This window comes from Somniosus microcephalus, unplaced genomic scaffold, assembly GCF_052327205.1.
Source record: "Somniosus microcephalus isolate GS21.2 unplaced genomic scaffold, FLI_Smic_1.0 unresolved_chr1, whole genome shotgun sequence".
Taxonomy (NCBI): domain Eukaryota; kingdom Metazoa; phylum Chordata; class Chondrichthyes; order Squaliformes; family Somniosidae; genus Somniosus; species Somniosus microcephalus.
The window spans coordinates 153,825,188-153,852,113 of NW_028225179.1; the positions used below are offsets into that span (position 1 = coordinate 153,825,188).

The 26,926-nt window shown below is 52.4% G+C and overlaps 1 protein-coding gene across 2 annotated transcripts in view; it reads left to right on the forward strand.

Annotated features, from left to right (window-relative positions):
• The window catches only part of LOC147096272 (butyrophilin subfamily 3 member A3-like), a 51,274-nt gene extending 29,174 nt beyond the window's left edge, over window positions 1–22,100 (forward strand). For both annotated transcript variants that reach the window (XM_085973863.1, XM_085973862.1), the window contains exons 3-12: window positions 496–849; window positions 1,641–1,925; window positions 4,686–4,805; window positions 5,358–5,384; window positions 6,517–6,543; window positions 8,720–8,740; window positions 9,481–9,501; window positions 11,826–11,852; window positions 12,515–12,541; window positions 19,693–22,100. In XM_085973863.1, coding sequence (XP_085829989.1) covers window positions 496–849; window positions 1,641–1,925; window positions 4,686–4,805; window positions 5,358–5,384; window positions 6,517–6,543; window positions 8,720–8,740; window positions 9,481–9,501; window positions 11,826–11,852; window positions 12,515–12,541; window positions 19,693–20,207 — 1,424 coding nt within the window. In that variant the 3' untranslated portion in view covers window positions 20,208–22,100. The remainder of the gene's footprint in view (window positions 1–495; window positions 850–1,640; window positions 1,926–4,685; window positions 4,806–5,357; window positions 5,385–6,516; window positions 6,544–8,719; window positions 8,741–9,480; window positions 9,502–11,825; window positions 11,853–12,514; window positions 12,542–19,692) is intronic.
• The last annotated feature ends 4,826 nt before the right edge of the window (window positions 22,101–26,926 follow it).

Here is a 26,926-nt window from a genome sequence, read left to right on the forward strand (position 1 = left end):
ACAGAGAGTCTGAAAGGCAGAGAGAGAGGCGGAGAGGATTAGGGAGGGAATTCCAGAGCTTAGGGCCCAGGCAGCTGAAGGCACGGCCACCAATGGTGGAGGGATTAAAATCGGGGGATGCGCAAGAGGCCGGAATTGGAGGAGCGCCGAGATCATAGAAACCTACAGCACTGAAGGAGGCCATTCGGCCCGTCGTGCCTGTGACGGCTCTTTGAAAGAGCTCACGTGCTCAGTCCCAGACTCCTTATTGTCCGTAACTCTGAGCTCCTTGTCCTCGAGGACCTGAGATTGCGGAGGGCTGCCGTGTTTCCAATGTTACAACAGTGACCGCACTTCATTGGCTGTAAAGCGTGTTGGGATGTCCGGAGATGGTGAAAGGCTGGATAGCAATGCAAATTCTTTCTTTAGATAAATGAAAGCCATTGTACTCCTGGTTTTTAATGAATGGATTAACGCTCGTGTCGTCTTCTCTCGCCCCTCCCCCCACTCCACCAGATGAGTTCGTGGTGACTGGGCCCGAAGCGCCAATCGTAGCCATGGTTGGCGGGGTCGCTGTGTTGGAATGCCAACTGATCCCGGAGAAGCCCTTGGCTGGCATGGAGGTGCGGTGGGTGCGGAGCGACTCAAAGCTGGACACCCCCATCCACCTGTACCGCTTCGGGCAGGACGTGGAGGAGGACCAGGGCGAGGCCTACAGGGGGCGGACCGCGCTCTTCAAGGACGAGTTCAAGCAGGGGAACATCTCTCTCCAGCTGAAGGACGTCCGGCTGCAGGACGAAGGCAACTACCTTTGCATGGTCGAGCACCACAGGTTCATTGAACAAGCGCCTGTTCAACTGAAGGTCGCCAGTAAGTCACGCCTGTCGCTAAAGGACCTTCTCTCCGCTTGATTGTCATCTCTCTCTCTCTCTCTCTCTCTCTCTCTCTCACCTCCCCACTCGCCTTCCCCGTTTCCCCCATCTCTCCCTGTCCGCTCTTCTCTCTCGCCTCCCCCCCCTCTCCCTGTCCGCACTTCTTTCTTGCCCGCTCGCTTGCTCCGCTTCTCCCTGTCCGCTCTTCTCTCTCACCGCTCCCCTCGCTTGCCCCCTCCATTCCCCCCTCTTTTAGCCCCTGCTCCCTTCTCTCCCCTCTCTTGCCTTCCCCCCTCTCTCCCTGTCCGCTCTTCTCGCTCCCTCCGTTTTTCCTTCTCTCTCTCCGGTCCCCCCACTCGCTCCCTCAGTGTCCCCCCTCTCTCCCTGTCCACTCTTCTCTCTTGCCCTCCCCCTCTCTCCCTGTCCTCTCTTTTCTCTCGCCCTCCCACCTCTCTCCCTGTCCGCTCTTCTCTCTCACCGGTCCCCTCGCTCCTCCCCTCTCATGCACCCGCACCCCCCCCCCCCCCCCGTCCGCTCCTCTTCTCTATCACCGATCCCCTCGCTCGCCCCCTCCGTTCCCCTCTCTCTTAGCCCCTGCACCCCTCTCTCCCCTCTCTCTCCCTGTCTGCTCTCCTCTCTCTCGCCGCTGCCCTCGCTCACTCCCTCCGTTACCCTCTCTCTTTCCCCCACCCCCCCGCTCCCCTCTCTTTTCCCCCCCCTGCTTATACCTAATATAACCGTAGCTCGATTGCACTCCCTCCCGGTGACTGACCACCCTTCTAACCGTAGGTTTGGGTCTCCGGCCCGCGATACGATTAGATGGATACCACAAGGCCGGAATCGGGATCCAGTGCGACACGTCCGGCTGGTACCCGGCTCCCATGATGCACTGGGCAGGCGAGAACGGCAAGAACATGACGGCCAAGGCCCAGACCACGACGACCAGGAGCGCAGACGGCTTCTACAGCATGTCCAGCGCTATCGAGGTGACGAGTATCTCCTCCAACACCTTCAAGTGTCTGGTTCACAGCCCCATCTTGAAACGTTCGGAGGAGTTTAGCATCCACATCCCAGGTCAGTAAAGCGACGGCACGCTAATCAACAGAAAGACAGAACGCCCATTTTACACAGCGCCTCCCGCGACCTCGGGACGTCCCAAAGCGCTTGACGGCCAATGAAATACTTTTTGACGTTTGTGTCCCTACTCCAGAGACTTGAGTCCGTAATCAAGGCTGACACTCCCAGTGCGGTACTGAGGGAGTGCTGCACTGTCGGAGGTGCCGTCTATCGGATGAGACATTAAACCAAGGCCCCGTCTGCCCTCTCACGTGGATGTGAAAGATCCCACGGCCACTATTGGAAGAAGAGCAGGGGGAAGTTCTCCCCCGGTGCCCTGGGGCCAATATTTATCCCTCAATCAACACCAAAAACACAGATGACCTGATCATTATCACATTGCTGTTTGTGGGAGCTTGCTGTGCGCAAATTGGCTGTTGCGTTTCCTACATTACAACAGCGACTCCACTTCAAAAAGTACTTCATTGGCTGTAAAGCGCTTTGAGACGTCCTGAGGTGGGGAAAGGTGCTGTAGAGATAGTCTTTCTTTCTATTCCCTTGTCAAGAAACACATGAGAAATGGTCTTTAAGGAGGGGGGACAAAGCAGGGGAGGGGGTGGGAAACACAGGAACAGGAGGAGGCCATTCAGCCCCTCGAGCCTGTTCCGCCATTCACTGAGATCATGGCTGATCTGTATCCTAACTCCATCCGCCTGCCTTGGCTCCGTATCCCTTAATCCCCTTGGCTCGCAAAAATAAATCTATCCAATCCAGATTTAAAATGATTAATTTGAGTTAGCATCCACTGCTTTCTGTGGGAGAATAACTATTGCAAAACTTTACCCCCCTCAATATTCTCGCCCTCTCATTATAACGGATAACATTCCATTCGCCTTTCTGATTAATCTTTGTACCTGACCACTGTATTTTAGTGATCTGTGTTCATGGACTCCTCAATCTCTATGGACCTTCACTGTTCCTAACTTCTCACCATTTTACAAATCTTTTTGTTTTGGTCTAATGGATGACCTAACACTTAACTGCATTGAAGTCCATCTGGCCCACAGTTCTGGCCCACTCGCTTAATCGATCAATGCCTCCCTGTGGTTCTGTGCTCCCGTCTACACTTCCTCTGGGTGGGGCTGGGAATGTCATTTCTCTTGGGTGCCCCTGGGTCACACGTTGGTGCAGAGAGGGTGTAAGAGGAGATCTGGTCGAGGTGGTCAAAGTTAGGAAGGGAGCAGCAGAAAAAAGAACTCTTTCTGCAGGGTCGGTGAGTCAGTTACTCCGATCGTTGGCAAAGGGACAGAGGGAGAGGTTCGGAGCAATATTTTACAGAGTGTTGTTGGGACATGGAAAGTCCAGCCAAAAACAGCAGGGGAAGCAGAACGCACAATCCCTTTCAAAAGGGAACTGGATAACTATTTAAAGAAATGCTTTTTAGAAGCTTTTTAAGTCAGGACGCTCACTCCTGCAACAGGACATAGAAAGGCTAGCAGAATGGGCAGACAAGTGGCAGATGGAATTTAATACAGAGAAGTGTGAGGTGATGCATTTTGGCAGAAGGAACAGGGAGAGGCAATATACACTTAACGGCACAGTTTTAAAGAGAGTGCAGGGACAGAGGGACCTGGGGGTTAATGTGCATAGATCCCTGGAGGTGGTGGGACATATTGAGAGACTGGTTAACAATATGGGATCTTGGGCTTCATAAATAGAGGTATTGAGTATAAAAGTAGAGAAGTTATGCTGAACCTTTATAAAGTGCTGGTTAGGCCACAACTGGAGTATTGCGTCCACTTCTGGTCACCACTCTTTAGGAAGGGTGCAGAGGAGATTTACCAGAATTATTCCTGGGATGGGGGATCTTAGCTACAAGGACAGGTTGGAGAAGCTGGATTTGTTTTCATTAGAGCAAAGGAGGTTGCGGGGTGATTTGATAGAGGTGTACAAGATTATGACGGGTTTGGATAGGCTAGACGGGGAAAGGCTGTTCCCACTAGTTGATGGTACAAGGACTAGGGGACACAGATTTAAGGTTTTGGGCAAGAGATACAGGGGGGATGTGAGGGAAAAACTTTTTTACGCAGCGAGTGGTGAGGACCTGGAACTCGCTGCCGACGGAAGTGGTGGAAGCAGAGACATGTTTTCAAGGGGAGACTGGATAGGCACTTGAGTGACATAAACTTGCAGGGCTACAGGGATAGAGCGAGGGAATGGGACTGACTGGATTGCTCCACAGAGAGCCGGCACAGACTCGATGGGCCGAATGGCCTCCTGTGCCGTTATGACTCCTGATCGCCATCTAATGACACCCCCCCCCCCCCCTCCAGATAGAAAGAGTATATTGAATGAGGACAGCATCAAGCTCGATTGTAAAAGTGCCCCCTCCCATAGTCAAATAGCCTGCTGGCACTCATTGTCTACGCTCATAAGTGGGCGGGGGACAAGGGTGCCAGTTACTTGGTCGATCAGTGCCCAGTTACAAATCAATGCCTCGGGAGAGGGAGGTTAAAAAATTGTGGGGGGGAGGTGAGAGCAGATGGGCTAATCTAAAAATGGATTCCCACCGTGATGACAATTGGTGGAAAATAAGCCGCTGAGCTCTCCGTGAATGCGAAAGCACAGCTGTGCGCTTCCATTTATCTCCCCGCTTTCTCGTGCGGGATGGGTTTTGTTGGCGGCACAACGAGCCTGTGTGGGAGCGACTCGCGGGCCTAGGTTCGGAGCCGGGGTCAGTTTAATAAATGGAGGCCTTCCTTCTGCTTCTACTTCCAGATGAATTCTTCCCCCGGACGTCAGGATTCCTCACCGCTTTCATCCTGTTTTTACTCTTGTTCCTCGGATTACTTGCGGCAGCAGGGTACTTTTATCGAAAAAAGTGGAAAGATACTAAAGGTACAACGCACTGGCCACTGATCATTCTCTTGTCACCATTTTGAGGGAAGGGGCGCCATTTTGAAGGAAAGGGGCGCCATTTTGAGGGAAGGAGCGCCATTTTGAGACTTGAAATGGAAAAGAATTGCCCCGGTTGAATTAAACAGAGTTAAATCGTGACAACTAAACTGTTTTCTGTAATGGGATCTTCAGTACTTGAGTTCTGAGGAGAACACCACACTTGGGGACAATTCTCGAGGGGGAGGGGTGGGCGATGGGGAAGAGTATGATCCAAGAACTGCTGACGGAGGAGCTGTGAATCCAGTCAGTGACGGGAGATTTTCACACTCAGTATTTTGGAATACACTCCTTGATTCCCTGATGCAGCTTTGCAACAGAATAGCACGTTGTGCGTTTATAGTGGCATAACGCTGCTGTCCTGATTAAACAGTGCGTCACCCACCTTTCCCAAGGGCAACTAACCAATGTACGTTCTATTATTTTGTGTGTGTGTGTGTGTGTGTATATATCGAACAGTCCACCATATGTACAAACCTTTCTGTTCTCTTCCAGTGCTCCGTAGCCGCCCCACAATCAGCGGTAAGTAATACTCGGCACAAACATTGCTCCTGCCACCTTTTACCTTTGACCTTTTGAGTTCTTCATCACACGTTTAACCAGTGGGGAAAAATAGTCAGTAAAATCATCTGTCGCTTTTCCTAAACGTTTGGACCGCGTGATTGAGCCAAACGCTGTTTTTATTCCACGGGATTCCAGGATCTTTGGCAATGTTTATCCACCACCCCGTTTTTCCGTGAAATATGCCAAACCAACGCCCTCGGTTCTCATTTGCGCAATCTTAATCGGAATTACCATTGAGGTTATCGGTCAGAGTTCTGCTGGTTATAATTCCGGGACTAGCAGCACACTAGGAGGCTGAGAGTTCGAATCCCAGCCAAAGGCAATTTTCGAAACTGAATTCGATAAATTTGTGGAACAGGAAAAAAATTGATTGTGAAAAGTTGTCGGGTCGTTGTAAAAAAAAAAAACACCCAGCCAACCGGACCGGTAATGCCGTTCCGGGGAAAGGGAGTCTAGACCCACCTAGCCAGTCTGGCCTACACATGGCTCTGGTACCACACTAGGGTAACTAGGGATGGGCAATAAATGCCGGCCTTGCCAGCGATGCCCACATCCCGCGAATGAATAAGATAAAAAAGTTATGAGCTGCCAAACTCCCGTTTACCCATCACCGTCTGTGCTCGCTTGACCAACATTGGCTCCCGGTCCGGCAACGCCTCGATTTCTCATCCTTGTTTTCAGATCCCTCCATTGCCTCACCCCCTCCCTATCTCTGTAATCTCCTCAAGCCCCACAACCCTCCGAGATCTCCGCGCTCCTCTAATTCTGGCCTCTTGCGCATCCCCGATTTTAATCACTCCACCATTGGCGGCCGTGCCTTCAGCTGCCTCGGCCCTAAGCTCTGGAATTTCCTCCCTAAACCTCTCTACCTCTCTCTCTCTCCTCCTTTAAGACACTCCTTAAAACCGACCTCTTTGACCAAGCTTTAGGTCTCCTGTCCTAATATCTCCTTAAGTGGCTCGCTGTCAAATTTTGTTTGATAACGCTCCTGTGAAGCGCCTTGGGATGTTTTACTACATTAAAGGCACGGTATACATGCACGATGTTGAGGACAGCCAACCATTGAACCTTGCCTTTCTTTTTATTGTAGAATTCGAAGATTTAATGGAAAGTGAAGGTAAGAGGAGTAACCCTGTCCCAGCTCGTGTCGAGAGTGGCCCTCGAGTCTGCCAGATGCTCGTGTCCGAGTATCCAGGAACCTAGAGCTTTCCAGAGTAGTGGTGTAATAAATCGGGCACTGTGTAGAAAGCTGCAGTTGTACAGGGCCTTGGTGAGACCACACCTTGAGTATTGTGTGCAGTTTTGGTCTCCTTATCTGAGGAAGGATGTTCTTGCCATGGAGGGAGTGCAGCGAAGATTCACCAGACTGATACCTGGGATGGCAGGAATGACGTATGAGGAGAGATTGGGTTGATTGGGCTTGTACTCGCTGGAGTTTGGAAGAATGAGAGGGGATCTCATTGAAACTTATAAAATTCTAACGGGACTAGACAGACTAGATGCAGGAAGGATGTTCCCGATGGTCGGGGAGTCCAGAACCAGGGGTCACAGTTTAAGGATAAGGGGTAAGCCTTTTAGGACAGAGATGAGGAGGAATTTCTTCACCCAGAGAGTGGTGAACCTGTGGAATTCTCTACCACAGAAGGCAGTTGAGGCCAATTCATTAAATATATTCAAGAAGGAGTTAGATATATTTCTTAAGGCTAAAGGGATCAAGGGATATGGGGAGAAAGCAGGGACAGGGTACTGAATTTGGATGATCAGCCATGATCTCATTGAATGGCGGAGCAGGCTCGAGGGGCCGAATGGCCTACTCCTGCTCCTATCTTCTATGTTTCTATGTTCCAGAGCGTGGAAAATAAAGGGGACACCAAAGCATTGCGTTCTAGGGTGTCCAGTAGTATGTAATAATCCGGAGACGTGAGTTCAAATCCCACCACGGCAGCTGGAGAATTTAAATTCAGTTAATTAAATAAATGTGGAATAAAAAGCTGGTATCAGTAATGGCGACCATGAAACTACTGAATTGTCGTAAAAACCCATCTGGTTCACTGACGTCCTTTAGGGAAGGAAATCTGCCGTCCTCCCCTGGTCTGGCCTATATGTGACTCCAGACCCACAGCAATGTGGTTGATTCTTAACTGCCCTCTGAAATGGCCTAGCAAGCCTCTCCGACAAAGTCAGCACTGTGGGAGTACCCTCACCACACGGACTGCAGTGGTTCAAGAAGGCAGCTCACCACCACCTGCTCAAAGGGCAATTAGGGGTGGCCCATAAATGTTGGCCTTGCCAGCGACGCCCACATCCCATAATCAAATAAATAAAAATTAAAAATATTCCCGCGACACTGGGTTCCAGGCTACCCCATGAAGTCAATGGGGTACTGGTTTCGAGTGTGCCCCCTGTGGAGGGTACTCACTGTGAATCTAACCCTGAAAGGGCCGTGCTTGCTGATGTGACTCAGTCCATTAAGTGGTGGTTGTTTCATTGCCCACCATTGCTATCCCTCATATGGAGGAGTCCAGAGGAGGGCATTTACAACTTCTAATTCTAATGTATCGGCAAGGCACAAGTCAGGAGTGTGATGGAATACTCTCCATTTGCCTGGATGAGTGCAGCTCCAACAACACTCAAGAAGCTCAACACCATCCAGGACAAAGCAGCCCGCTTGATTGGCACCCCATCTACCACCTTAAACATTCACTCCCTCCACCACCGGTGTACCGTGGCTGCAGTGTGTACCATCTAAAGATGCACTGCAGCAACTCGCCAAAGCTTCTTCAGCAGCACCTCCCGAACCCGCGACCTCTTCCACCTAGAAGGACAAGGGCAGCAGATGCATGGGAACACCACCACCTCCAAGTTCCCCTCCCAAGTCACACACCATCCTGACTTGGAAATATATCAGCTGATCCTTCATCGTCGCTGGGTCAAAATCCTGGAACTCCCTCCCTAACAGCACTGTGGGAGTACCTTCACCGCACGGACTGCAGCGGTTCAAGAAGGCGGCTCACCACCACCTTCTCGAGGGCAACTAGGGATGGGCAATAAATGCTGGCCTTGCCAGCGACGCAAATATCCCGAGAGTGAATTTTGAGGAAGTGTAGGTGGCAAACAAGGAAACAGTAACTGTGCTTGGCGCAAAGGCCTCTTCTGGGAATTCGAGGGGTTGGAGGAGTGGCTAATTATTTAATTAACTAACAGAAGGCTCAGTGCCAGCTCACGGGCACTAGGCCGAGACCTCGGCTCATTACTCTGCTCGTTCTTGACGCCTCTTTTCTTTAATTTTTCAGCTGAGATGGCGGCCGATGTTGGTGAGTTTCCAGATAGAAACACTTGACTGGACACTTGAGCTAACTTGTATCAATGTCACCAGGAGCAGATCTCTTCTGTTGCTTTCTCCTCTTTCCGCTCTGCTCCCCAAACCATGGAACAGCCCGTGGGTCAGCTGACTGTAACCGTGTGGGTCAGCGCCGTTGAACAGAGTATGGGCTAACGTACCACACTGGATGGGCGACGGAACGGCTGTGTGCTTCCTGTTCTCCACCTGCCGATCTCCCGAGCTCTTTGGGGGAGTGGGGAGAGGTTAAGCGGGAGATACGGGGCTGTCCTGTTAATCACACAGTTCAAATGGAACCCACGCACCCCGCCCCCCCCCCCCCGCCCCCGGACGTCTCCTAACATCCTCACCTCCCAGGCAGAGAACGGTTCACAGCAGCCTCTCTACAGGCCCTTGTGATGGCTGTAACCATGGTAGTGATCTAAGGGCTTATCCAGAGGATCGGGTACCATTGTTGGGTGCTGCTCGTCGCTGTGGGTCAGGCCCCAGCTCACATCTAGGCCGGAGGTCAGGCCAGAGGTCAGGTCCAGGCCCAGGTCCAAGGTCCGGCCTGAGGCCATGCAGGCCGGAGGTCAGTCAGGGTGAAAGATCATCCTGCCTCTCTGTGGGTAATGAAAACCCCAATCGATCCAGTTTCTGTAGATTTGTAAGCTCAAACATGAACATTGTTTCTCCACTATCACAAACTAATTTGCCTCTTTTGTTTTCCTTCAGGTAATGCCAAAGCTAATTTAAGTAAGTTGCTCTCGGTTTGGTGTGTGAGGGGAGCTGATTTGTTTTCTCACTCTGTCTCTCTCTCGGTTTCTCTCAGCCTCTCGCTCCCTCGCTATCTGTCTCACTCTGTCTCTGTTCCCATGGATTGGAGGGTAGCTAATGTAACCCCACTATTTAAAAAAGGTGGTAGAGAGAAAATGGGGAATTATAGGGCAGCACGGTGGCATAGTGATTAGCACTGTTGCCTCACAGCGCCAGAGACCCAGGTTCGAATCCGGCCTCGGGCGACTGTCTGTGTGGAGTTTGCACATTCTCCCCGTGTTTGCGTGGGTTTTCTCCGGGTGCTCCGGTTTCCTCCCACAGTCCAAAGATGTGCGGGTTAGGTTGATTGGCTATGATAAATTGACCCTTAGTGTTAGGGGGATTAAATACGTGGGGTTACAGGGATAGGGTGGGATATGTGTTGGTGTAGGGGTTACGGGGATCGGGTGGGATATGTGCCGGTGCAGGCTCGATGGGCCGAAATGGCCTCTATCTGCACTGTGGGGTTTCTGTGATTCTGTGATAGACCGGTAAGCCTGACATCGGTAGTGGGGAAAATGCTAGAGTCCATTTTAAAAGATGTAATAGCAGAGCACTTGGAAAACAGTGACAGGATCGGACAAAGTCAACATGGATTTACAAAAGGTAAATCGTGCTTGACTAATCTGGAATTTTTTGAGGATGTAGCTGATAGAATAGATAAGGGAGAACCAGTGGATGTGGTGTATTTGGACTTTCAGAAGGCTTTCGATAAGGTCCCGCATAAGAGATTAGCGTGTAAGTTAAGGCACATGGGATTGGGGGCAAGGTACTGACTTGGATAGAGAACTGGTTGGCAGACAGGAAGCAAAGAGTTGGAATAAACGGGTCTTTTTCCGAGTGGCAGGCAGTGACTAGCGGGGTACCGCAGGGATCGGTCCTAGGACCCCAGCTATTCATCACAATATATATAAATGATCTAGACGAGGAAATTAGATGTAATATCTCAAGTTTGCAGACGACACAAAGCTGGGTGGGCGTGTGTGCTGTAAGGAGGATGCCGAGAAACTCCAGGATGATTTGGACAGGTTGGGTGATTGGGCAGAAACATGGCAGATGCAGTATAATGTGGATAAATGCGAGGTTATCCACTTTGGTGGCAAAAACAGGAAGGCAGATTATTATCTGAACGGCAATAGATTGGGAGAAGGGGAAGTGCAACGAGACCTGGGTGTCCTTCTGCACCAGTCGCTGAAGGTAAGCATGCAGGTGCAGCAGGCAGTTAAGAAGGCAAATGGCATGTTGGCCTTCGTAGCGAGAGGGTTCGAGTACAGGAACAAGGATGTCTTGCTGCAGTTGTACAGGGCCTTGGTGAGACCACATCTTGAGTATTGTGTGCAGTTTTGGTCGCCTTATCTGAGGAAGGATGTTCTTGCCATGGAGGGAGTGCAGCGAAGATTCACCAGGCTGATACCTGGGGTGGCAGGAATGACGTATGAGGAGAGATTGGGTCGATTGGGCTTATACTCGCTGGAGTTTGGAAGAATGAGAGGGGATGTCATTGAAACTTATAAAATTCTAACGGGACTAGACAGACTAGATGTTGGAAGGATGTTCCCGATGGCTGGGGAGTCCAGAACCAGGGGTCACAGTCTAAGGATAAGGGGTAAGCCATTTAGGACAGAGATGAGGAGGAATTTCTTCACCCAGAGAGTGGTGAACCTGTGGAATTCTCTACCACAGAAGGCAGTGGAGGCCAATTAATTAAATATATTCAAGAAGGAGTTAGATATAAGGCTAAAGGGATCAAGGGATATGGGGAGAAGGCAGGGACAGGGTACTGAATTTGGATGATCAGCCATGATCGCATTGAATGGCGGAGCAGACTCGAGGGGCCGAATGGCCTACTCCTGCTCCTATCTTCTATGTTTCTCTCTGTCTCGCTGCCCACCTCTGTCTTGCTGCCCCCCCCCCCCCCCCGGCCTGGCGTCCCCGCCCCCCTCCCTCTCTCTCCCTTGCGTGCGCTCTCGCGCCCTTTCAATCTTGCGCGCTCAAGTTTGCAGAAGGAGCAAGGTGGAAGAGCGTTGGAATAGTCGAGTCTGGAGGTAACAAAGGGCATGGATGAGGGTTTCAGCAGCAGATGGGTGGAGTTGGGCGACGTAATGGAGGTGAAAGTAGGCGGTTTTGGTAGGTTCTTTCTGATTGGATGAGCTGTGATGGGAATGATAGGTTTGTTCTGATTGAACAGAATGTTGAACATGTCACAACAACCCCCCCCCCGCCCGCCCTGTTTTATTGACAAAAGTGTATTTTCTTCATTACAGCTCTGGAGAAGTTCCTCTCTAAAACAGGTAAGTCTCAGATCTTTCTGGGCTGGTGCCGCGGCGGTCTGAGAGTGCGTCGCCTCCTCAGGGCTCCTCTGTTTCTCTCTCCCCCCAGTACTGCAGTGTGTTACAACATGCGCCTCTCGGACCCAGGCTTGACGGGCTCCTTCTCCTCTCTGAGTGGGGCTAGATGGAGTTGCGGGTCATCACGTCTCCTGTTGGCGTATTGGAGCTGTCTTTGAATCTAGCCTGGATTGATGGGGTACATCTCTCTCAGTGAAGCAGTGGGTTATCACCCTGCCCTATCACCCATTGCAGTGTTACTCAACGTTCAGCCTGTACCTGAACGGGGTCTTCTTGGTTCTCAAGCTTGATTTAAAAAACCATTGACCCGTCAAAGCCCATTCCTGTAGAAGGGTGCAACTACCCCAACCCCGACATCCCCACTTTGGGAAGTTTAAAATCCTCCTTTGACATCAATGGAAGGAGAATGGCGGGCAGTGAGCTGTGAATTTCCCATCGGCCGCCCGTTGTGTACGATGCTTCTGGAATATTCTACCCCGTGTAATACTGACATTGAATGCATCAATATTTAAAAGCGTATTTGTAGGGCTATTAATAGAGCTCTGTTGCAGTGGATTGAATTACTAGTTTGAAGATCCTTTAATATTGCTTGTTTGTCTTTTCAGCTGCGGAGAGAGTCATCACTGCTGCAGGTGAGAAACACATTCCAGTCCTTGTGTCAGATTCTTCCCTCGTTTCCCAGGCCTCAAACTGTGGGACTCCTCACCTCAGTCACTCCCTTAGGCCTTTTCGTAACCTGATCTCTCCATTTGGACGAGGCCAAACTGGGAGGTCCATCATTGGATGAGATGTCAAACTGGGAGGTCCATCCTTTGGATGAGATGTCAAACTGGGAGGTCCATCATTGGATGAGATGTCAAACTGGGAGGTCCATCCTTTGGATGAGATGTCAAACTGGGAGGTCCATCCTTTGGATGAGATGTGAAACTGGGAGGTCCATCATTGGATGAGATGTCAAACTGGGAGGTTCATCATTGGAAGAGATGTCAAACTGGGAGGTCCATCATTGGATGAGATGTCAAACTGGGAGGTTCATCATTGGAAGAGATGTCAAACTGGGAGGTCCATCATTGGATGAGATGTCAACCCGAGGCCCCATCTGCCTGTCGTGGCGGTACAGGTGGATATTCAAGATCCCACGACACTATTGGAAGAGCAGGGCATACTCCTGGTATCCTGGGCCAACACCACCAAAAACCCGTACATTCATCTCGTCTGGCGGTCCAGTTGGTAGATCGTTTTGTCTCCACGACCTGCAGTCACGACAAACTAATTGCCCGAGGCACATCTCGACGTGAAAACGCGAAACGCAAATGCGGCGATAAAAGAGATGTTGCACCTCAGATGGTGAAGTGTCGGCAGAGAAAACCAGCACCGAAGCTTCGCAAGCCGCGGCCCTGGCTCGTGGTCAGCGGCCAGAGCTCTGCTCCTTAGTTCCACACGTAGGAAATATAGGAAACTCGGCAGCCAATTTGCGCACAGCAAGATCTCAAAAAAACAGCAATGACCAGTTCATCTGTGTTGGTGCTTTTGGCTGAGGGATAAATATTGGCCAGGATTCTGAGGCGAATTCCCCTGCTTTTCTTCGAAATAGTGGCCGTGGGATCTTTTACGTCCACCCGAGAGGGCAGACGGGGGCCTCGGTTTAACGCCTCACCTGAAAGACAGCACCTCCGACAGTGCTGCGCTCCCTCGGTACTGCACCGGTGTGTCGGCCTGGATTATCAGCTCAAGTCTGTGTAGTGGGGACTACGAACCCATGGACCTTCTGACTCCGAGGCGAGAGTGCTGCCCAGAGACACACAGGTGAACTTGTACCTATACGGCGGCCTTAACGAGAAACGGCTTGTGGCGCGCTTGCCTTTGTTGCGTAGGCAAACGCAGCGGCCAACTCAGGCATGGCCCGGTGACGACTGACGGCAAATGAGATGGCCCGCCGCATCCGCCCTGACTTGGAGTTTCCCGACCCGCGGCGTTGCAGCAGGAAACTAACCGACTGTGCATCGGGTTCTTGAAGGAGATTGAATTGGGGTCTCGGGTGTCTCTCAAAATGGCGTGGGCGGATGGGACAGGACGGGCAGTTCTGGAGCGTTGCCGGCGAGGAAATTGGCGAGGTTCTCGCCATTTACCTCCAGTGAACGTGGGTGGAGGCGAAATGCTGAGCGATATTATAACAGACCGCCTGGTCTGTGTGAGGCCCCCACACCAATCCACCATCTCTTTTTTCCCCCTCCCCCGCCCCCACCCCCCAATCCCCTGGAGGTGGAGAGTGGCTTCGGGACGACCCACTCCCGCGAACTTTGCACCGACGCTCGCGCCGCACTTTTATTAACCTTGCTGAGAGGCGCGAGCCGGTGTTCTGTCTTCGAAGCGCCCGTCATGTTGGGCGAGGAGGTGATGGAGCCCTTTGATATACCTATCAATTCGTCCAATGAAAAGCGACGAGTTAAGAAAGTAACTATAGGTTTTTATTGACTAAATAACAGAGCCCACCCTCGTGGGTGATCGGATCCAAGAAGGAGGAATACCAGCCAGTCGACCACCTTTATACCCGGGCAGGTAGGCGGAGCCATGGGCGGAGTCGGCAGTGGTCAGCCCAGGTATAGCAGCGTGACAAGAGGCGACCTCGTACAGTGATACAACAATGTGAACAGTGATAACTATAGGGAAAACGATCTAACAGTGATAACTATAGTGTAACGATAGTGAACGGTAAAAGTGGTTTACCACATTCACCCCTTGTTTAGATTTGAGTCCGGCGGGGTGAAGTGTACTACCAGTTCTGGTATGTCAGTCTGTCCGGAGGCCTCGTAAGCCTGTCTGATCGTCGCAGTGGCGGTGTTGCGTTCTCCGGTGTTAATGCTGGCGTCTGCGAGGTAGGCGAAGGCTCTTGGGGTTCCGGCGTACCGTCTACCTGGGCTGGAATTGGGGGGGTGGTGGGGGGGGGTAGCGGTGGTGTCTCCGGAGTGCCCGAGGGTGCGAGGTCTCGTAAGGAGACTGTGTCCTCCCGCCCGTCTGGGTATGCCACGTAGGCGTACTGGCGGTTGGCGTGCAGGAGGTTCACCCTCTCGACCAGGGGGTCCGTTTTATGGGCCCTCACGTGCTTTCGCAGCAAGACAGGCCCCGGAGAGGTCAGCCAGGTTGGTAGCGTGGTTCCCGTAGTCGACTTCCTGGGGAAAACAAACATTCGTTCATGGGGGGTGGCGTTGATGGCAGTGCAAAGTAGTGACCGGATGGAGTGCAGCGCTGCCGGGAGGACCTCCTGCCAGCGAGAGGTTCGGAGGCCCTTAGACTTTAAGGCTAAGAGGACGGCCTTCCATACCGTCGCGTTCTCTCTTTCCACCTGGCCGTTCCCTCGGGGGTTGTAGCTGGTGGTCCTGCTAGTGGCGATGCCTCTCGCTAGTAGGAACTGACGGAGTTCCTCGCTCATGAAGGAGGCGCCCCGGTCACTATGTATATAGTTTGGGAACCCGAACAAGGCAAAGAGGTCGTTCAGGCATTTAACGACCGTGGTGCTGGTCATGTCTGGGTAGGGGAAGGCAAAGGGGAAACGGGAGTACTCATCAACAATGTTGAGGAAGTACACATTACGGTCAGAGGACGGGAGGGGCCCCTTAAAGTCGATGCTCAGGCGCTCGAAGGGGCGGGTGGCCTTGATCAGGCTTGCTCTGTCCGGCCTAAAGAAGTGCGGTTTGCACTCGGCACAGGTCTGGCAGTTCCTGGTCATGGTCCTGACCTCCTCGATGGAGTAGGTCAGGTTGCGGGCCTTAATGAAGTGGTAAAGCCTGGTGACCCCGGGGTGGCAGAGGTCGTTGTGGAGGGTCTGAAGTCTATCACTTTGCGCGTTGGCGCATGTAATTCGCGATAGAGCGTCAGGGGGTTCGTTCAGCTTACCAGGCCGGTACAAGATATCATAATCGTAGGTGGATAGCTCGATTCTCCACCTCAAGATCTTGTCGTTCTTGATTTTACCCCTCAGCTTGTTATTAAACATAAAAGCGACCGAACGCTGGTCGGTGAGGAGGGTAAACCGCTTGCCTGCGAGGTAATGCCTCCAGCGGCGTACCGCCTCCACAATCGCCTGGGCCTCCTTCTCGACCGAAGAGTGTCGGATCTCAGGGCCCTGTAGGGTCCTTGAGAAGAAGGCCACCGGTCTCCCCTCCTGGTTGAGGGTAGCGGCTAGGGCGAAGTCGGATGCATCGCTCTCCACTTGGAAGGGGATGGACTCATCCACTGCGTGCATAGTGGCCTTAGCAATGTCTCCCCTGATGAGGGAGAAGGCCGCGCGCGCTTCTTCCGTAAGGGGGAAGGAGGTGGACTTCATGAGGGGTCTGGCTTTGTCCGCATAATTCGGCACCCATTGGGCATAGTAGGCGAAGAGCCCCAGGGTTCTCTTCAGCGCCTTTGGACAGTGGGGAAGGGGTAGCTCCATGAGGGGACGCATTCTTTCGGGATCGGGGCCGATGATTCTGTTCTCTACTACGCAGCCGAGGATGGCAAGGCGCGAGGTGGTAAACACACATTTCTCCTTATTGTAGGTGAGGTTCAGCCGTTGGGCCGTACGGAGGAATCTTTCCAGATTAGCGTCATGGTCTTGCCGGTCGCGGCCGCAGATGGTGACGTTATCTAGATAGGGGAACGTGGCTTGCAGCCCGTTCTGGTCAACCATCCGGTCCATCTCCCTTTGGAAGACCGAAACCCCGTTGGTGACGCCGAAGGGGACCCTAAGGAAGTGGTAGAGGCGGCCATTCGCCTCGAAGGCGGTATACTGGCGGTCCTCGGGGCGGACAGGGAGTTGGTGGTGGGCCGACTTAAGGTCGATGGTAGAGAATACCCGGTATTGAGCAATCTGATTGACCATATCAGATATGCGGGGAAGGGGGTATGCGTCCAGCTGCGTGTACCGGTTTATGGTTTGGCTGTAGTCGATGACCAGGCGGTTTTTATTGCCGGTCTTAACGACTACAACCTGGGCACGCCAGGGGCTGCTGCTCCCCTCGATGATGCCCTCCTTCAGGAGACGCTGCACCTCAGAGCTAATGAAAGCTCTGTCCCCGGCGCTGTACCGCCTGCTCTTGGTAGCGACGGGTTTGCAGTCGGGAGTGAGGTTAGCGAACAGGGAAGGTGGCAGGACCTTGAGGGTGGATAGGCCGCAGGTGTTACGCGGTGGGCGATTTAAAGGCTGCTGGTTGTCGACTGTGAGCGGGGGGAGGGGTCCACCGTATGCTAGAGTGACGCTTTGGAGGTGGGATTGAAAATCCAGCCCTAGTAGGACAGCAGCGCATAGCTGGGGCAGGACGAGGAGTTTAAAGTTTTTATACTCCGTGCCCTTAACCGACAGGGTCACAACACAGTAGCCGCTGATGTCTGTGGCGTGGGACCTCGATGCCATCGAGATCCGGTTGCGCGTTGGCTGGACAGTGAGGGAGTAGTGGCTCACCATGTCTGGATGTATGAAGCTCTCCGTGCTTCCGCTGTCGAACAGGCAGGTCGTGGCGTGGCCGTCTACTTTGATGTCCATCATTGACTTGGACAGCTGATGCGGGCGAGCTTGGTCTAGTGTGACGGAGGCTAGTGTGTGGCTGAGCGGGTCGCTGTAGTCTGTAGGTGAAGCGGTCGTCAGGTCTGGAGGTAAGGTGGCGGTCGAGCGTGGTGGGTAAAATGGAGGCGCCCACGAGGTGGGGCAAAATGGCGGAGAAGATGGCTGCCCCCACAACCCACATGAGGCACTGCTGGCGTCGGTTGCCTGGATCAAAGATGGCCACCCCCATTGCTCATCTGTGGCCTTGATAAAAGATGGCCGCCCCCACAGTTCGCATGAGGCACTGCTGGCCTCTGCTGCTCTCCCTCTGCAGGCCTTCGCGAAGTGGCCTTTCTTCAGGCAGCTGGAGCACGTCGCGTTTTTGGCTGGGCAGCGCGACCTCGGGTGTTTCGCCTGCCCACAGAAGAAGCAGCCGGCGGCCCGGTCGCGGGGGTCCGAAGTCGCAGCCGGTACCGGGGGTGGCGGTCCCGATCGGGTCCGGGACGCCGGCGCTGAGGTAGGTCCCGGGGGCGGCGCTACGAGGGGTATTGCGGTCGGGGTCGGGCCCGAGTCCCAGAGTTGCGAACTGTACCTGGAATACACCTCGAGGTCCCGCTGGGTCACTTCTAGGGAGTAGGCCAAGGCTGCAGCTGTGTTCAGGTCGAGGTCCTTTGATTCCAGCAGTCTCTGCCGTGAGTAGTCGGACCGAAGGCCTTTCACGAAGGCATCGCGGATGTTATCTTCAGTGTTTTCTGCAGCCGATACTGCTTTAAAGTCACAGTCCCTGCCGAGTGTTCATAGCGCCCGTAAAAATTCAGCTACAGACTCTCCTGGCTGTTGCGGGCGGGATCTTAGGAGGTGTCTGGCATACATGGAATTTACCGGGCTCCGGTACTGCTGTTTCAGTAGGTTGATAGCGGCCTCGTAAGTAGTAATGTCCTGGATGAGTGCGTATACTTTAGGGCTCGCTTGGGCGGTCAGAACTCTTAGTTTGGATCTCTGAGGGACGCCGGATTCTTCCAGGTAGGATTCGAAGCAGCACAGCCAGTGTTTGAAGTCGAGGGCTGCGTTTGTTGCTTGTGGGTTTAGATCCAGGTACGGTGGTTTGAGGGCTCGCAGCCAAGCCGGCTGCTGTGGCTGTTGTAGCTGGGCGTCTGGCTGGTCGTTTGGCTGCTCCGTTGACTGGTTGTTTGGCTGCTCAAGTGATGACATTTTAAAATTTAGTCAATAAAATTGATATACCTATCAATTCGTCCAATGAAAAACGACGAGTTAAGAAAGTAACTATAGGTTTTTATTGACTAAATAACAGAGCCCACCCTCGTGGGTGATCGGATCCAAGAAGGAGGAATACCAGCCAGTCGACCACCTTTATACCCGGGCAGGTAGGCGGAGCCATGGGTGGAGTCGGCAGTGGTCAGCCCAGGTATAGCAGCGTGACAAGAGGTGACCTCGTACAGTGATACAACAATGTGAACAGTGATAACTATAGGGAAAACGATCTAACAGTGATAACTATAGTGTAACGATAGTGAACGGTAAAAGTGGTTTACCACACCCTTTAACATAGGAACAGGAGGAGGCCACTCAGCCCCTCCAGCCTGTTCAGCCATTCAATTAGATCATTGCTGATCTGTATCTTAACTCCATTTACCCGCCTTGGTTCCATATCCCTTAATACCCTCACCCAACAAAAATTGCATGGGAACACCACCACCTCCAAGTTCCCCTCCAAGTTACACACCATCCTGACTTAGAAATATATCGCCGATCCTTCATCGTCGCTGGGTCAAAATCCTGGAACTCCCTCCCTAACAGCACTGTGGGAGTACCTTTACCTCACGGACTGCACTGGTTCAAGAAGGTGGTTCACCACCACCTTCTCGAAGGCAATTAGGGATGGCCAATAAATGCTGGCCTTGTCAGCGACGCCCACATCCCATAAACGAATATTTTTAAAAAGCTGGGGTCTGACCAGAGCTTTATACAACTGTAGCAAACTTCTGCCCTTGTGTATTCCAACTTCCTTAAGAGAAAGGCCAGCATATGGGGAAAGAGCAGGGGAGTGGGATTAATTGGATAGCTCTACCAAAGAGCCGGCACAGGCACGATGGGCCAAATGGCCTCCTTCTGCACGTCTCATTCTATGATTCCGTTAGCCTATTTAATTATGTTGTGTGCCTGTTCGCTCGTGTTTGGTGATTTCTGTACAATGCTTGAAGTTCACGTCCAAGGTCTGACCTCTGATCTCTGTGTTGGCAGTTCCCGTGACCTTCGACTCAGAGACCGCCAACCCCTATCTGGCGGTCTCGGCGGACCGGCTGGTCGTGTCGTTCAACGAGGATTGGCAGGACGTGCCTGTCAACTCGAAGCGGTTCGACTTCAGGCTCTTTGTGATAGCGACGGAAGGGTATCTGAGCGGGTGCCAGTACTGGGAGGTGTTTGTGGGCAGCAAGCCGGACTGGGATCTGGGAGTGATCAGGGAGTCCATCCCCAGGAATGATTGGACCACACTGAGCCCGGGGAATGGTTACTGGACTATCGGCAAGCGCGGCGATTCCTACGAGGCCAATGACGTGACTCCCCAGCCAATCAAGGGGAGGGCGACCGCCCAGATCATCGGCATTCACCTGAACTGGGAGGAGGGGAATGTTCATTTCTACAACGCTGACGACATGGCCCATATCTACACCTTCACCGCGACATTCACCGAGAAAATCTACCCATTCTTCAGCCCTTGGGGATCCCGGGAGATAATGAAAATCTCTCCCCTTTAACTCCGCACGTCTAGCCATTGTTCACAAACTGGGGCTGACCCGAGTGACCGTGGACAATAAGGATGGGCAACAGGACAAGCTGCTAAACCGATTCTCGTTCGCAAAAACAGTGGTCAAGTATTAGCCTGGCAAGTGGCGAGGACAATGTTGTTCATCTTTTAAATGGAATTCAAGGTTCGAAGCCTTGGTGACATTTTTTTTTAATGTATTCACGGGATGTGGGCGTCGCTGGCAAGGCCGGCATTTATTGCCCATCCCTAATTACCCTTTGTGGTGGTGCGCTGCCGCCTTGAACCGCTGCAATTCCTCACGGTTTGATACAACTGAGTGGCTTGTTGGGCCATTTCAGAGGGCAGCTAAGAGTCAACCACATTGCTGTGGGTCTGGAGTCACATATAGGCCAGACCGGGTAAGGACGGCAGATTTCCTTCCCTAAAGGACATTCGTGAACCAGATGGGTTTTTACGACAATCCGATAGTTTCATGGTTACCATCACTAATGCTAGCTTTTTATTCCTGATTTATTTAATTAACTGAATTTAAATTCCCCAGCTGCCGTGGTGGGATTTGAACTCGCGTCTCCGAATCATTAGTCCAGGCCTCTGGATTACTAGCCCAGTCACAAAACCACTATGCTACCGTTCAGGACTTGCGCGGTGAAGCAAGTTAATTATGCAAAGTGAAAAAAATGTACATGAACAGTGTAGAAGGCCGAGGCCAGAGTGGGATGTGGAATTAAAATGGCAAGCGAACGGAAGCTCAGGGTCACGCTTGCAGCCTGTACGAAGGTGTTCCGCAAAGCGATCACCTAATCTGCGTTTGGTCTCCTCAATGTGAGGGTGGGACCCCCGGCTGATACCCGCATCTCTTCCCCCCCCCCCCGCCCAACCCCTCCCTCTGCCTCCTTGGTGAGTGATCCTTATCCCAACACTAATGAAAGTGGTACAAAAAGCGAAATACTGGGAATGCTGGAAATCTGAAATAAAAACAGAAAATGCTGGAAATACTCGGGCAGCATCTGTGGAGAGAGAAAGGGAGTTGACGTTTCAGGTCGATGACCCTTCGTCAGAACGTCTGACAGAAGGGTCATCAATCTGAAACATTAACTCTGTTTCTCTCTCTACAGATGCTGCCTGACCTGCTGAGTGTTTCCAGCATTTTCTGTTTGTATTACTAATGTAACTGGTCCTTCTGTGACAGAGAGAAAAAATTAAAGCTTCATGCCCATTTAAACCTATCTAATGGGATTATTTCTTGTGACCTTAATAACCGAATAGTTATCATCCAAAAAGAAAGTCTCTTTCCTCCTAACTTTCCCAGCCCTGCTCCACCACAACATGGACAACAAACATTCCAAGTCCAAACGCGAGCAGAAGGAGCTAACATCAAGACCTGTGAAACCCTGTTTGGATGATCATCGCATGAATTTGTCTTTTCGCATGTTTCATTGTAGTTCTGAATCCTAATTTCATTCCTATTCAGTCCGACACAATTTTCCAAAAGGGCCCTTTTTAAAGGAACATGGATATAGAATATATGTAGTTAAAATATTTTTGTAAGCATCTTTAGTGCACCAAGTATCACACGACGTAATTTATGAAATGTATATGCAGCAACCACAAAATTGATTTTCCCAGCTTTAAGATATTAATGTTGCACCGAAGAATATATGCAAGATGGAAACCGAGCCAAGCTTGGCTCGTAATATTTTATAGGTTTGATTTTCTTCTAAATGAAGGATGTTCTTGAACCTTAAAGTCAGCTCTTAGGGAAAGCTAAAATGTGCAATTTTGTCCAAATTGTTTAGTCCTGTGTTCTAACTTGAGCAAAAAAAAAATTCTAGCTTTATATTCTGAAATGGGATCTTAAAAAATAAAAGTAGAAAAACCTTAAGTTCCTTCAGCTCCAGTTTGTTAGATGCTCAGTTTCTTGCACGGGTATAATTCAAGTTAAACCATAATAAACAATGGAGTTACACACTGATATACCTATCAATTCATCCAATGAAAAGCGACGAGTTAAGAAAGTAATTATAGGTTTTTATTGGCTAAATAACCGAGCCCACCCTCGTGGGTGATCGGATACAACAAGGAGGAATGCCAGCCAGTCGACTACCTTTATACCTGGGCAGGTAGGTGGAGTCATGGGCGGAGTCAGCAGTGGTCAGCCCAGGTATAGCAGCGTGACAAGAGGCGACCTCGTATAGTGATACAACAGTGTGAACAGTGATAACCATAGAGTAACGATATAACAGTGATAACTATAGTGTAACGATAGTGAACGATAAAAGTGGTTTACCACATTCACCCCTTGTTTAGATTTGAGTCCGGCGGGGTGAAGTGTACTACCAGTTCTGGTATGTCAGTCTGTCCGGAGGCCTCGTAAGCCTTTCTGATCGTCGCAGCGGCGGTGTTGCATTATCCGGTGTTAATGCTGGTGTCTGCGTGGTCGGCGAAGACTCGTGGGGTTCCGGCATGCCGTCTACCTGGTCTGGAATTGGGGGGGTGGTGGGAGGGTGTGAAGGTGGTGTCTCCGGAGTGCCCGAGGGTGCGAGGTCTCGTAAGGAGACTGTCCTCCCGCCCGTCTGGGTATGCCACATAGGCGTACTGGGGGTTGGCGTGCAGGAGGTCCACCCTCTCGACCAGGGGGTCCGTTTTATGGGCCCTCACGTGCTTTCGCAGCAAGACGGGCCCCGGAGAGGTCAGCCAGGTTGGTAGCGTGGTTCCCGTAGTCGACTTCCTGGGGAAAGCAAACATTCGTTCATGGGGGGTGGCGTTAATGGCAGTGCAAAGTAGTGACCGGGTGGAATGCAGCGCTGCCGGGAGGACTTCCTGCCAGCGGGAGGTTGGGAGGCCCTTAGACTTTAAGGCTAAGAGGACGGCCTTCCATACCGTCGCGTTCTCTCTTTCTACCTGGCCGTTCCCTCGGGGGTTGTAGCTGGTGGTCCTGCTCGCAGCAATACCTCTCGCTAGTAGGAACTGGCGAAGTTCCTCGCTCATGAAGGAGGAGCCCCGGTCACTATGTATATAGTTTGGGAACCCGAACAAGGCGAAGAGGTCGTTCAGGCATTTGATGACCGTGGTACTGGTCATGTCTGGGCAGGGGAAGGCAAAGGGGAAACGGGAGTACTCATCAACAATGTTGAGGAAGTACACATTACGGTCAGAGGACGGGAGTGGCCCCTTAAAGTCGATGCTCAGGCGCTCGAAGGGGCGGGTGGCCTTGATCAGGCTTGCTCTGTCCGGCCTAAAGAAGTGCGGTTTGCACTCGGCACAGGTCTGGCATTTCCTGGTCATGGTCCTGACCTCCTCGATGGAGTAGGGCAGGTTGCGGGCCTTAATGAAGTGGTAAAGTCTGGTGACCCCGGGGTGGCAGAGGTCGTTGTGGAGGGTCTGAAGTCTATCACTTTGCGCGCTGGCGCATGTAATTCGTGACAGAGCATCGGGGGGTTCGTTCAGCTTACCTGGCCAGTACAAGATATCATAATCGTAGGTGGAGAGCTCGATTCTCCACCTCAAGATCTTGTCATTCTTGATTTTGCCCCTCAGCTTGTTATTAAACATAAAAGCGACCGAACGTTGGTCGGTAAGGAGGGTAAATCGTTTGCCTGCCAGGTAGTGCCTCCAGCGTCGTACCGCCTCCACAATCGCCTGGGCCTCCTTCTCGACCGACGAGTGTCGGATCTCAGGGCCCTGTAGGGTCCTTGAGAAGAAGGCCACCGGTCTCCCCTCCTGGTTAAGGGTGGCGGCTAGGGCGAAGTCGGATGCATCGCTCTCGACTTGGAAGGGGATGGACTCATCCACTGCGTGCATAGTGGCCTTGGCAATGTCTCCCTTAATGAGGGAGAAGGCTGCGCACGCTTCCTCCGTAAGGGGGAAGGATGTGGACTTCATGAGGGGTCTGGCTTTGTCCGCATAATTGGGCACCCATTGGGCATAGTAGGCGAAGAGCCCCAGGGTTCTCTTCAGTGCCTTTGGACAGTGGGGGAGGGGTAGCTCCATGAGGGGTCGCATTCTTTCGGGGTCGGGGCCGATGACTCCGTTCTCTACTACACAGCCGAGGATGGCAAGGCGCGAGGTGTTAAACATACATTTATCCTTATTGTAGGTGAGGTTCAGCCGTTGGGCCGTACGGAGGAATCTCTCCAGATTAACATCGTGGTCCTGCCGGTCGCGGTCGCAGATGGTGACGTTATCTAGATAGGGGAACGTGGCGTGCAGCCCGTTCTGGTCAACCATCTCCCTTTGGAAGACCGAAACCCCGTTGGTGATGCCGAAGGGAACCCTAAGGACGTGGTAGAGGCGGCCGTTCGCCTCGAAGGCTGTATACTGGCGGTCCTCAGGGCGGATAGGGAGTTGGTGATAGGCCGACTTAAGGTCGATGGTGGAGAATACCCGGTACTGCGCAATCTGATTGACCATATCAGATATGCGGGGAAGGGGGTATGCGTCCAGCTGGGTGTACCTGTTTATGGTCTGGCTGTAGTCGATGACCAGGCGGTTTTTATTGCCGGTCTTAACGACCACGACCTGGGCACGCCAGGGGCTGGTGCTCCCCTCGATGATGCCCTCCTTCAGGAGACGCTGCACCTCAGAGCTAATGAAAGCTCTGTCCCCGGCGCTGTACCGCCCGCTCTTGGTAGCGACGGGTTTGCAGTCGGGGGTGAGGTTAGCGAACAGGGAAGGTGGCGGGACCTTGAGGGTGGATAGGCCGCAGGTGTTACGCGGTGGGCGGTTTAAAATCTGCTGGTTGTCGACTGTGAGTGGGGGGAGGGGTCCGCCGTATGCTAGCGTGACGCTTTGGAGGTGGGATTGGCAGTCTAGGCCTAGTAGGACGGCAGCGCATAGCTGGGGCAGGACGAGGAGTTTAAAATTTTTATACTCCGTACCCTTAACCGACAGGGCCACAACACAGTAGCCGCTGATGTCTGTGGCGTGTGACCTCGATGCCATCGAGATCCGGTTGCGCGTTGGCAGGACAGGGAGGGAGTAGTGGCTCACCGTGTCTGCGTGGATGAAGCTCTCCGTGCTTCCGCTGTCGAACAGGCAGGTCGTGGCGTGGCCGTTTACTTTGATGTCCATCATCGACTTGGACAGGTGATGCGGGCGGGCCTGGTCCAGTGTGACGGAGGCTAGTGTATAGCTGAGCGAGTTGTTGTAGTCTGCGGTTGAGGCGGTAGTCGGGTCTAGAGGCACAGTGGCAGTCGGGCGTGGTGGGTAAAATGGCGTCTCCCATGAGGTAGGACAAAATGGCGGAGAAGATGGCTGCCCCCATAACTCATGAGGCACTGCTGGTGTCGGTTGCCTGTATCAAAGATGGCCACCCCATGACTCACATGTGGGGATGCTGGCCTCTGTTGCCTTGAAGGAAGATGGCCGCCCCCACAGCTCGCATGAGGCACTGCTGGCCTCTGATGATCCACCTCTGCAGGCCTTAGCGAAGTGGCCTTTCTTCATGCAGTTAGAGCAGGTAGAGTTCCTGGCTGGGCAGCGCGACCTCGGGTGTTTCGCCTGGCCGCAGAAGAAGCAGCCGGCGGCCCGATCGCGGGGGTCCAATGTCGGAGCCGGTACCGGGGGTGGCGGTCTCGATCGGGTCCGGGACGCCGACGCTGAGGTAGGTCCCAGGGGGGTTGCTGCGGGGGGTATCGCGGTCGGGGTCGGTCCCAAGTCCCAGGGTCGCGAGTTACAGTACCTTGAGTATGCCTCGAGGTCCCGATGGGCCACCTCTAGAGAGAGAGCGAGGGCTGCAGCTTTGTCCAGGTCGAGGTCCCTTGCTTCCAGTAGTCTTTGCCGTGAGTAGTCAGACCACAGGCCTTTCACGAAGGCATCGCGGACATTGTCTTCAGTATTTTCTGCCGCCGTTACCGCTTTAAAGTTACAGTCTCTGCCGAGTGCTTGTAGCACCCGTAAAAATTCCTCCACGGGCTCTCCTGGCTGTTGCGGGCGGGATCTTAGGAGGTGTCTGGCATACATGGAATTTACCGGGGTTTGGTACTGTCTTTTCAGCCGGTTGATGGCGTCCTCGTATGTTTTAAGGTCCCGGATGAGTGCGAATACTTTAGGGCTCACTTGGGCGTTCAGAACTCTTAGCATGGATTTCTGAGGCACACCGGATTCTCCCAGGTAGGCTTCGAAGCAGCTCAGCCAGTGTTCGAAGTCGAGGGCTGAGTTTGCTGCCTGTGGGTTTAGATCCAGGTACGGTGGTCTGAGGGCTCGCAGCTAGGCCAGCTGCTGTGGCTGTTGTAGCTGGGCGTCTGGCTGGTCGCTTGGCTGGTCGTTTGACTGCTCAGGTGTCGACATTTTAAAATTTAGCCAATAAAATTGATATACCTATCAATTCATCCAATGAAAAGCGACGAGTTAAGAAAGTAACTATAGGTTTTTATTGGCTAAATAACAGAGCCCACCCTCGTGGGTGATCGGATACAACAAGGAGGCATGCCAGCCAGTCGACTACCTTTATACCTGGGCAGGTAGGTGGAGTCATGGGCGGAGTCAGCAGTGGTCAGCCCAGGTATAGCAGCGTGACAAGAGGCGACCTCGTATAGTGATACAACAGTGTGAACAGTGATAACCATAGAGTAACGATATAACAGTGATAACTATAGTGTAACGATAGTGAACGATAAAAGTGGTTTACCACACACACACCACCAGATGAAACTGGAGCTATTAAGATGTCCATTTTTGGGTGGGTTGGGGGAGGGGTGGGAAAGAGAC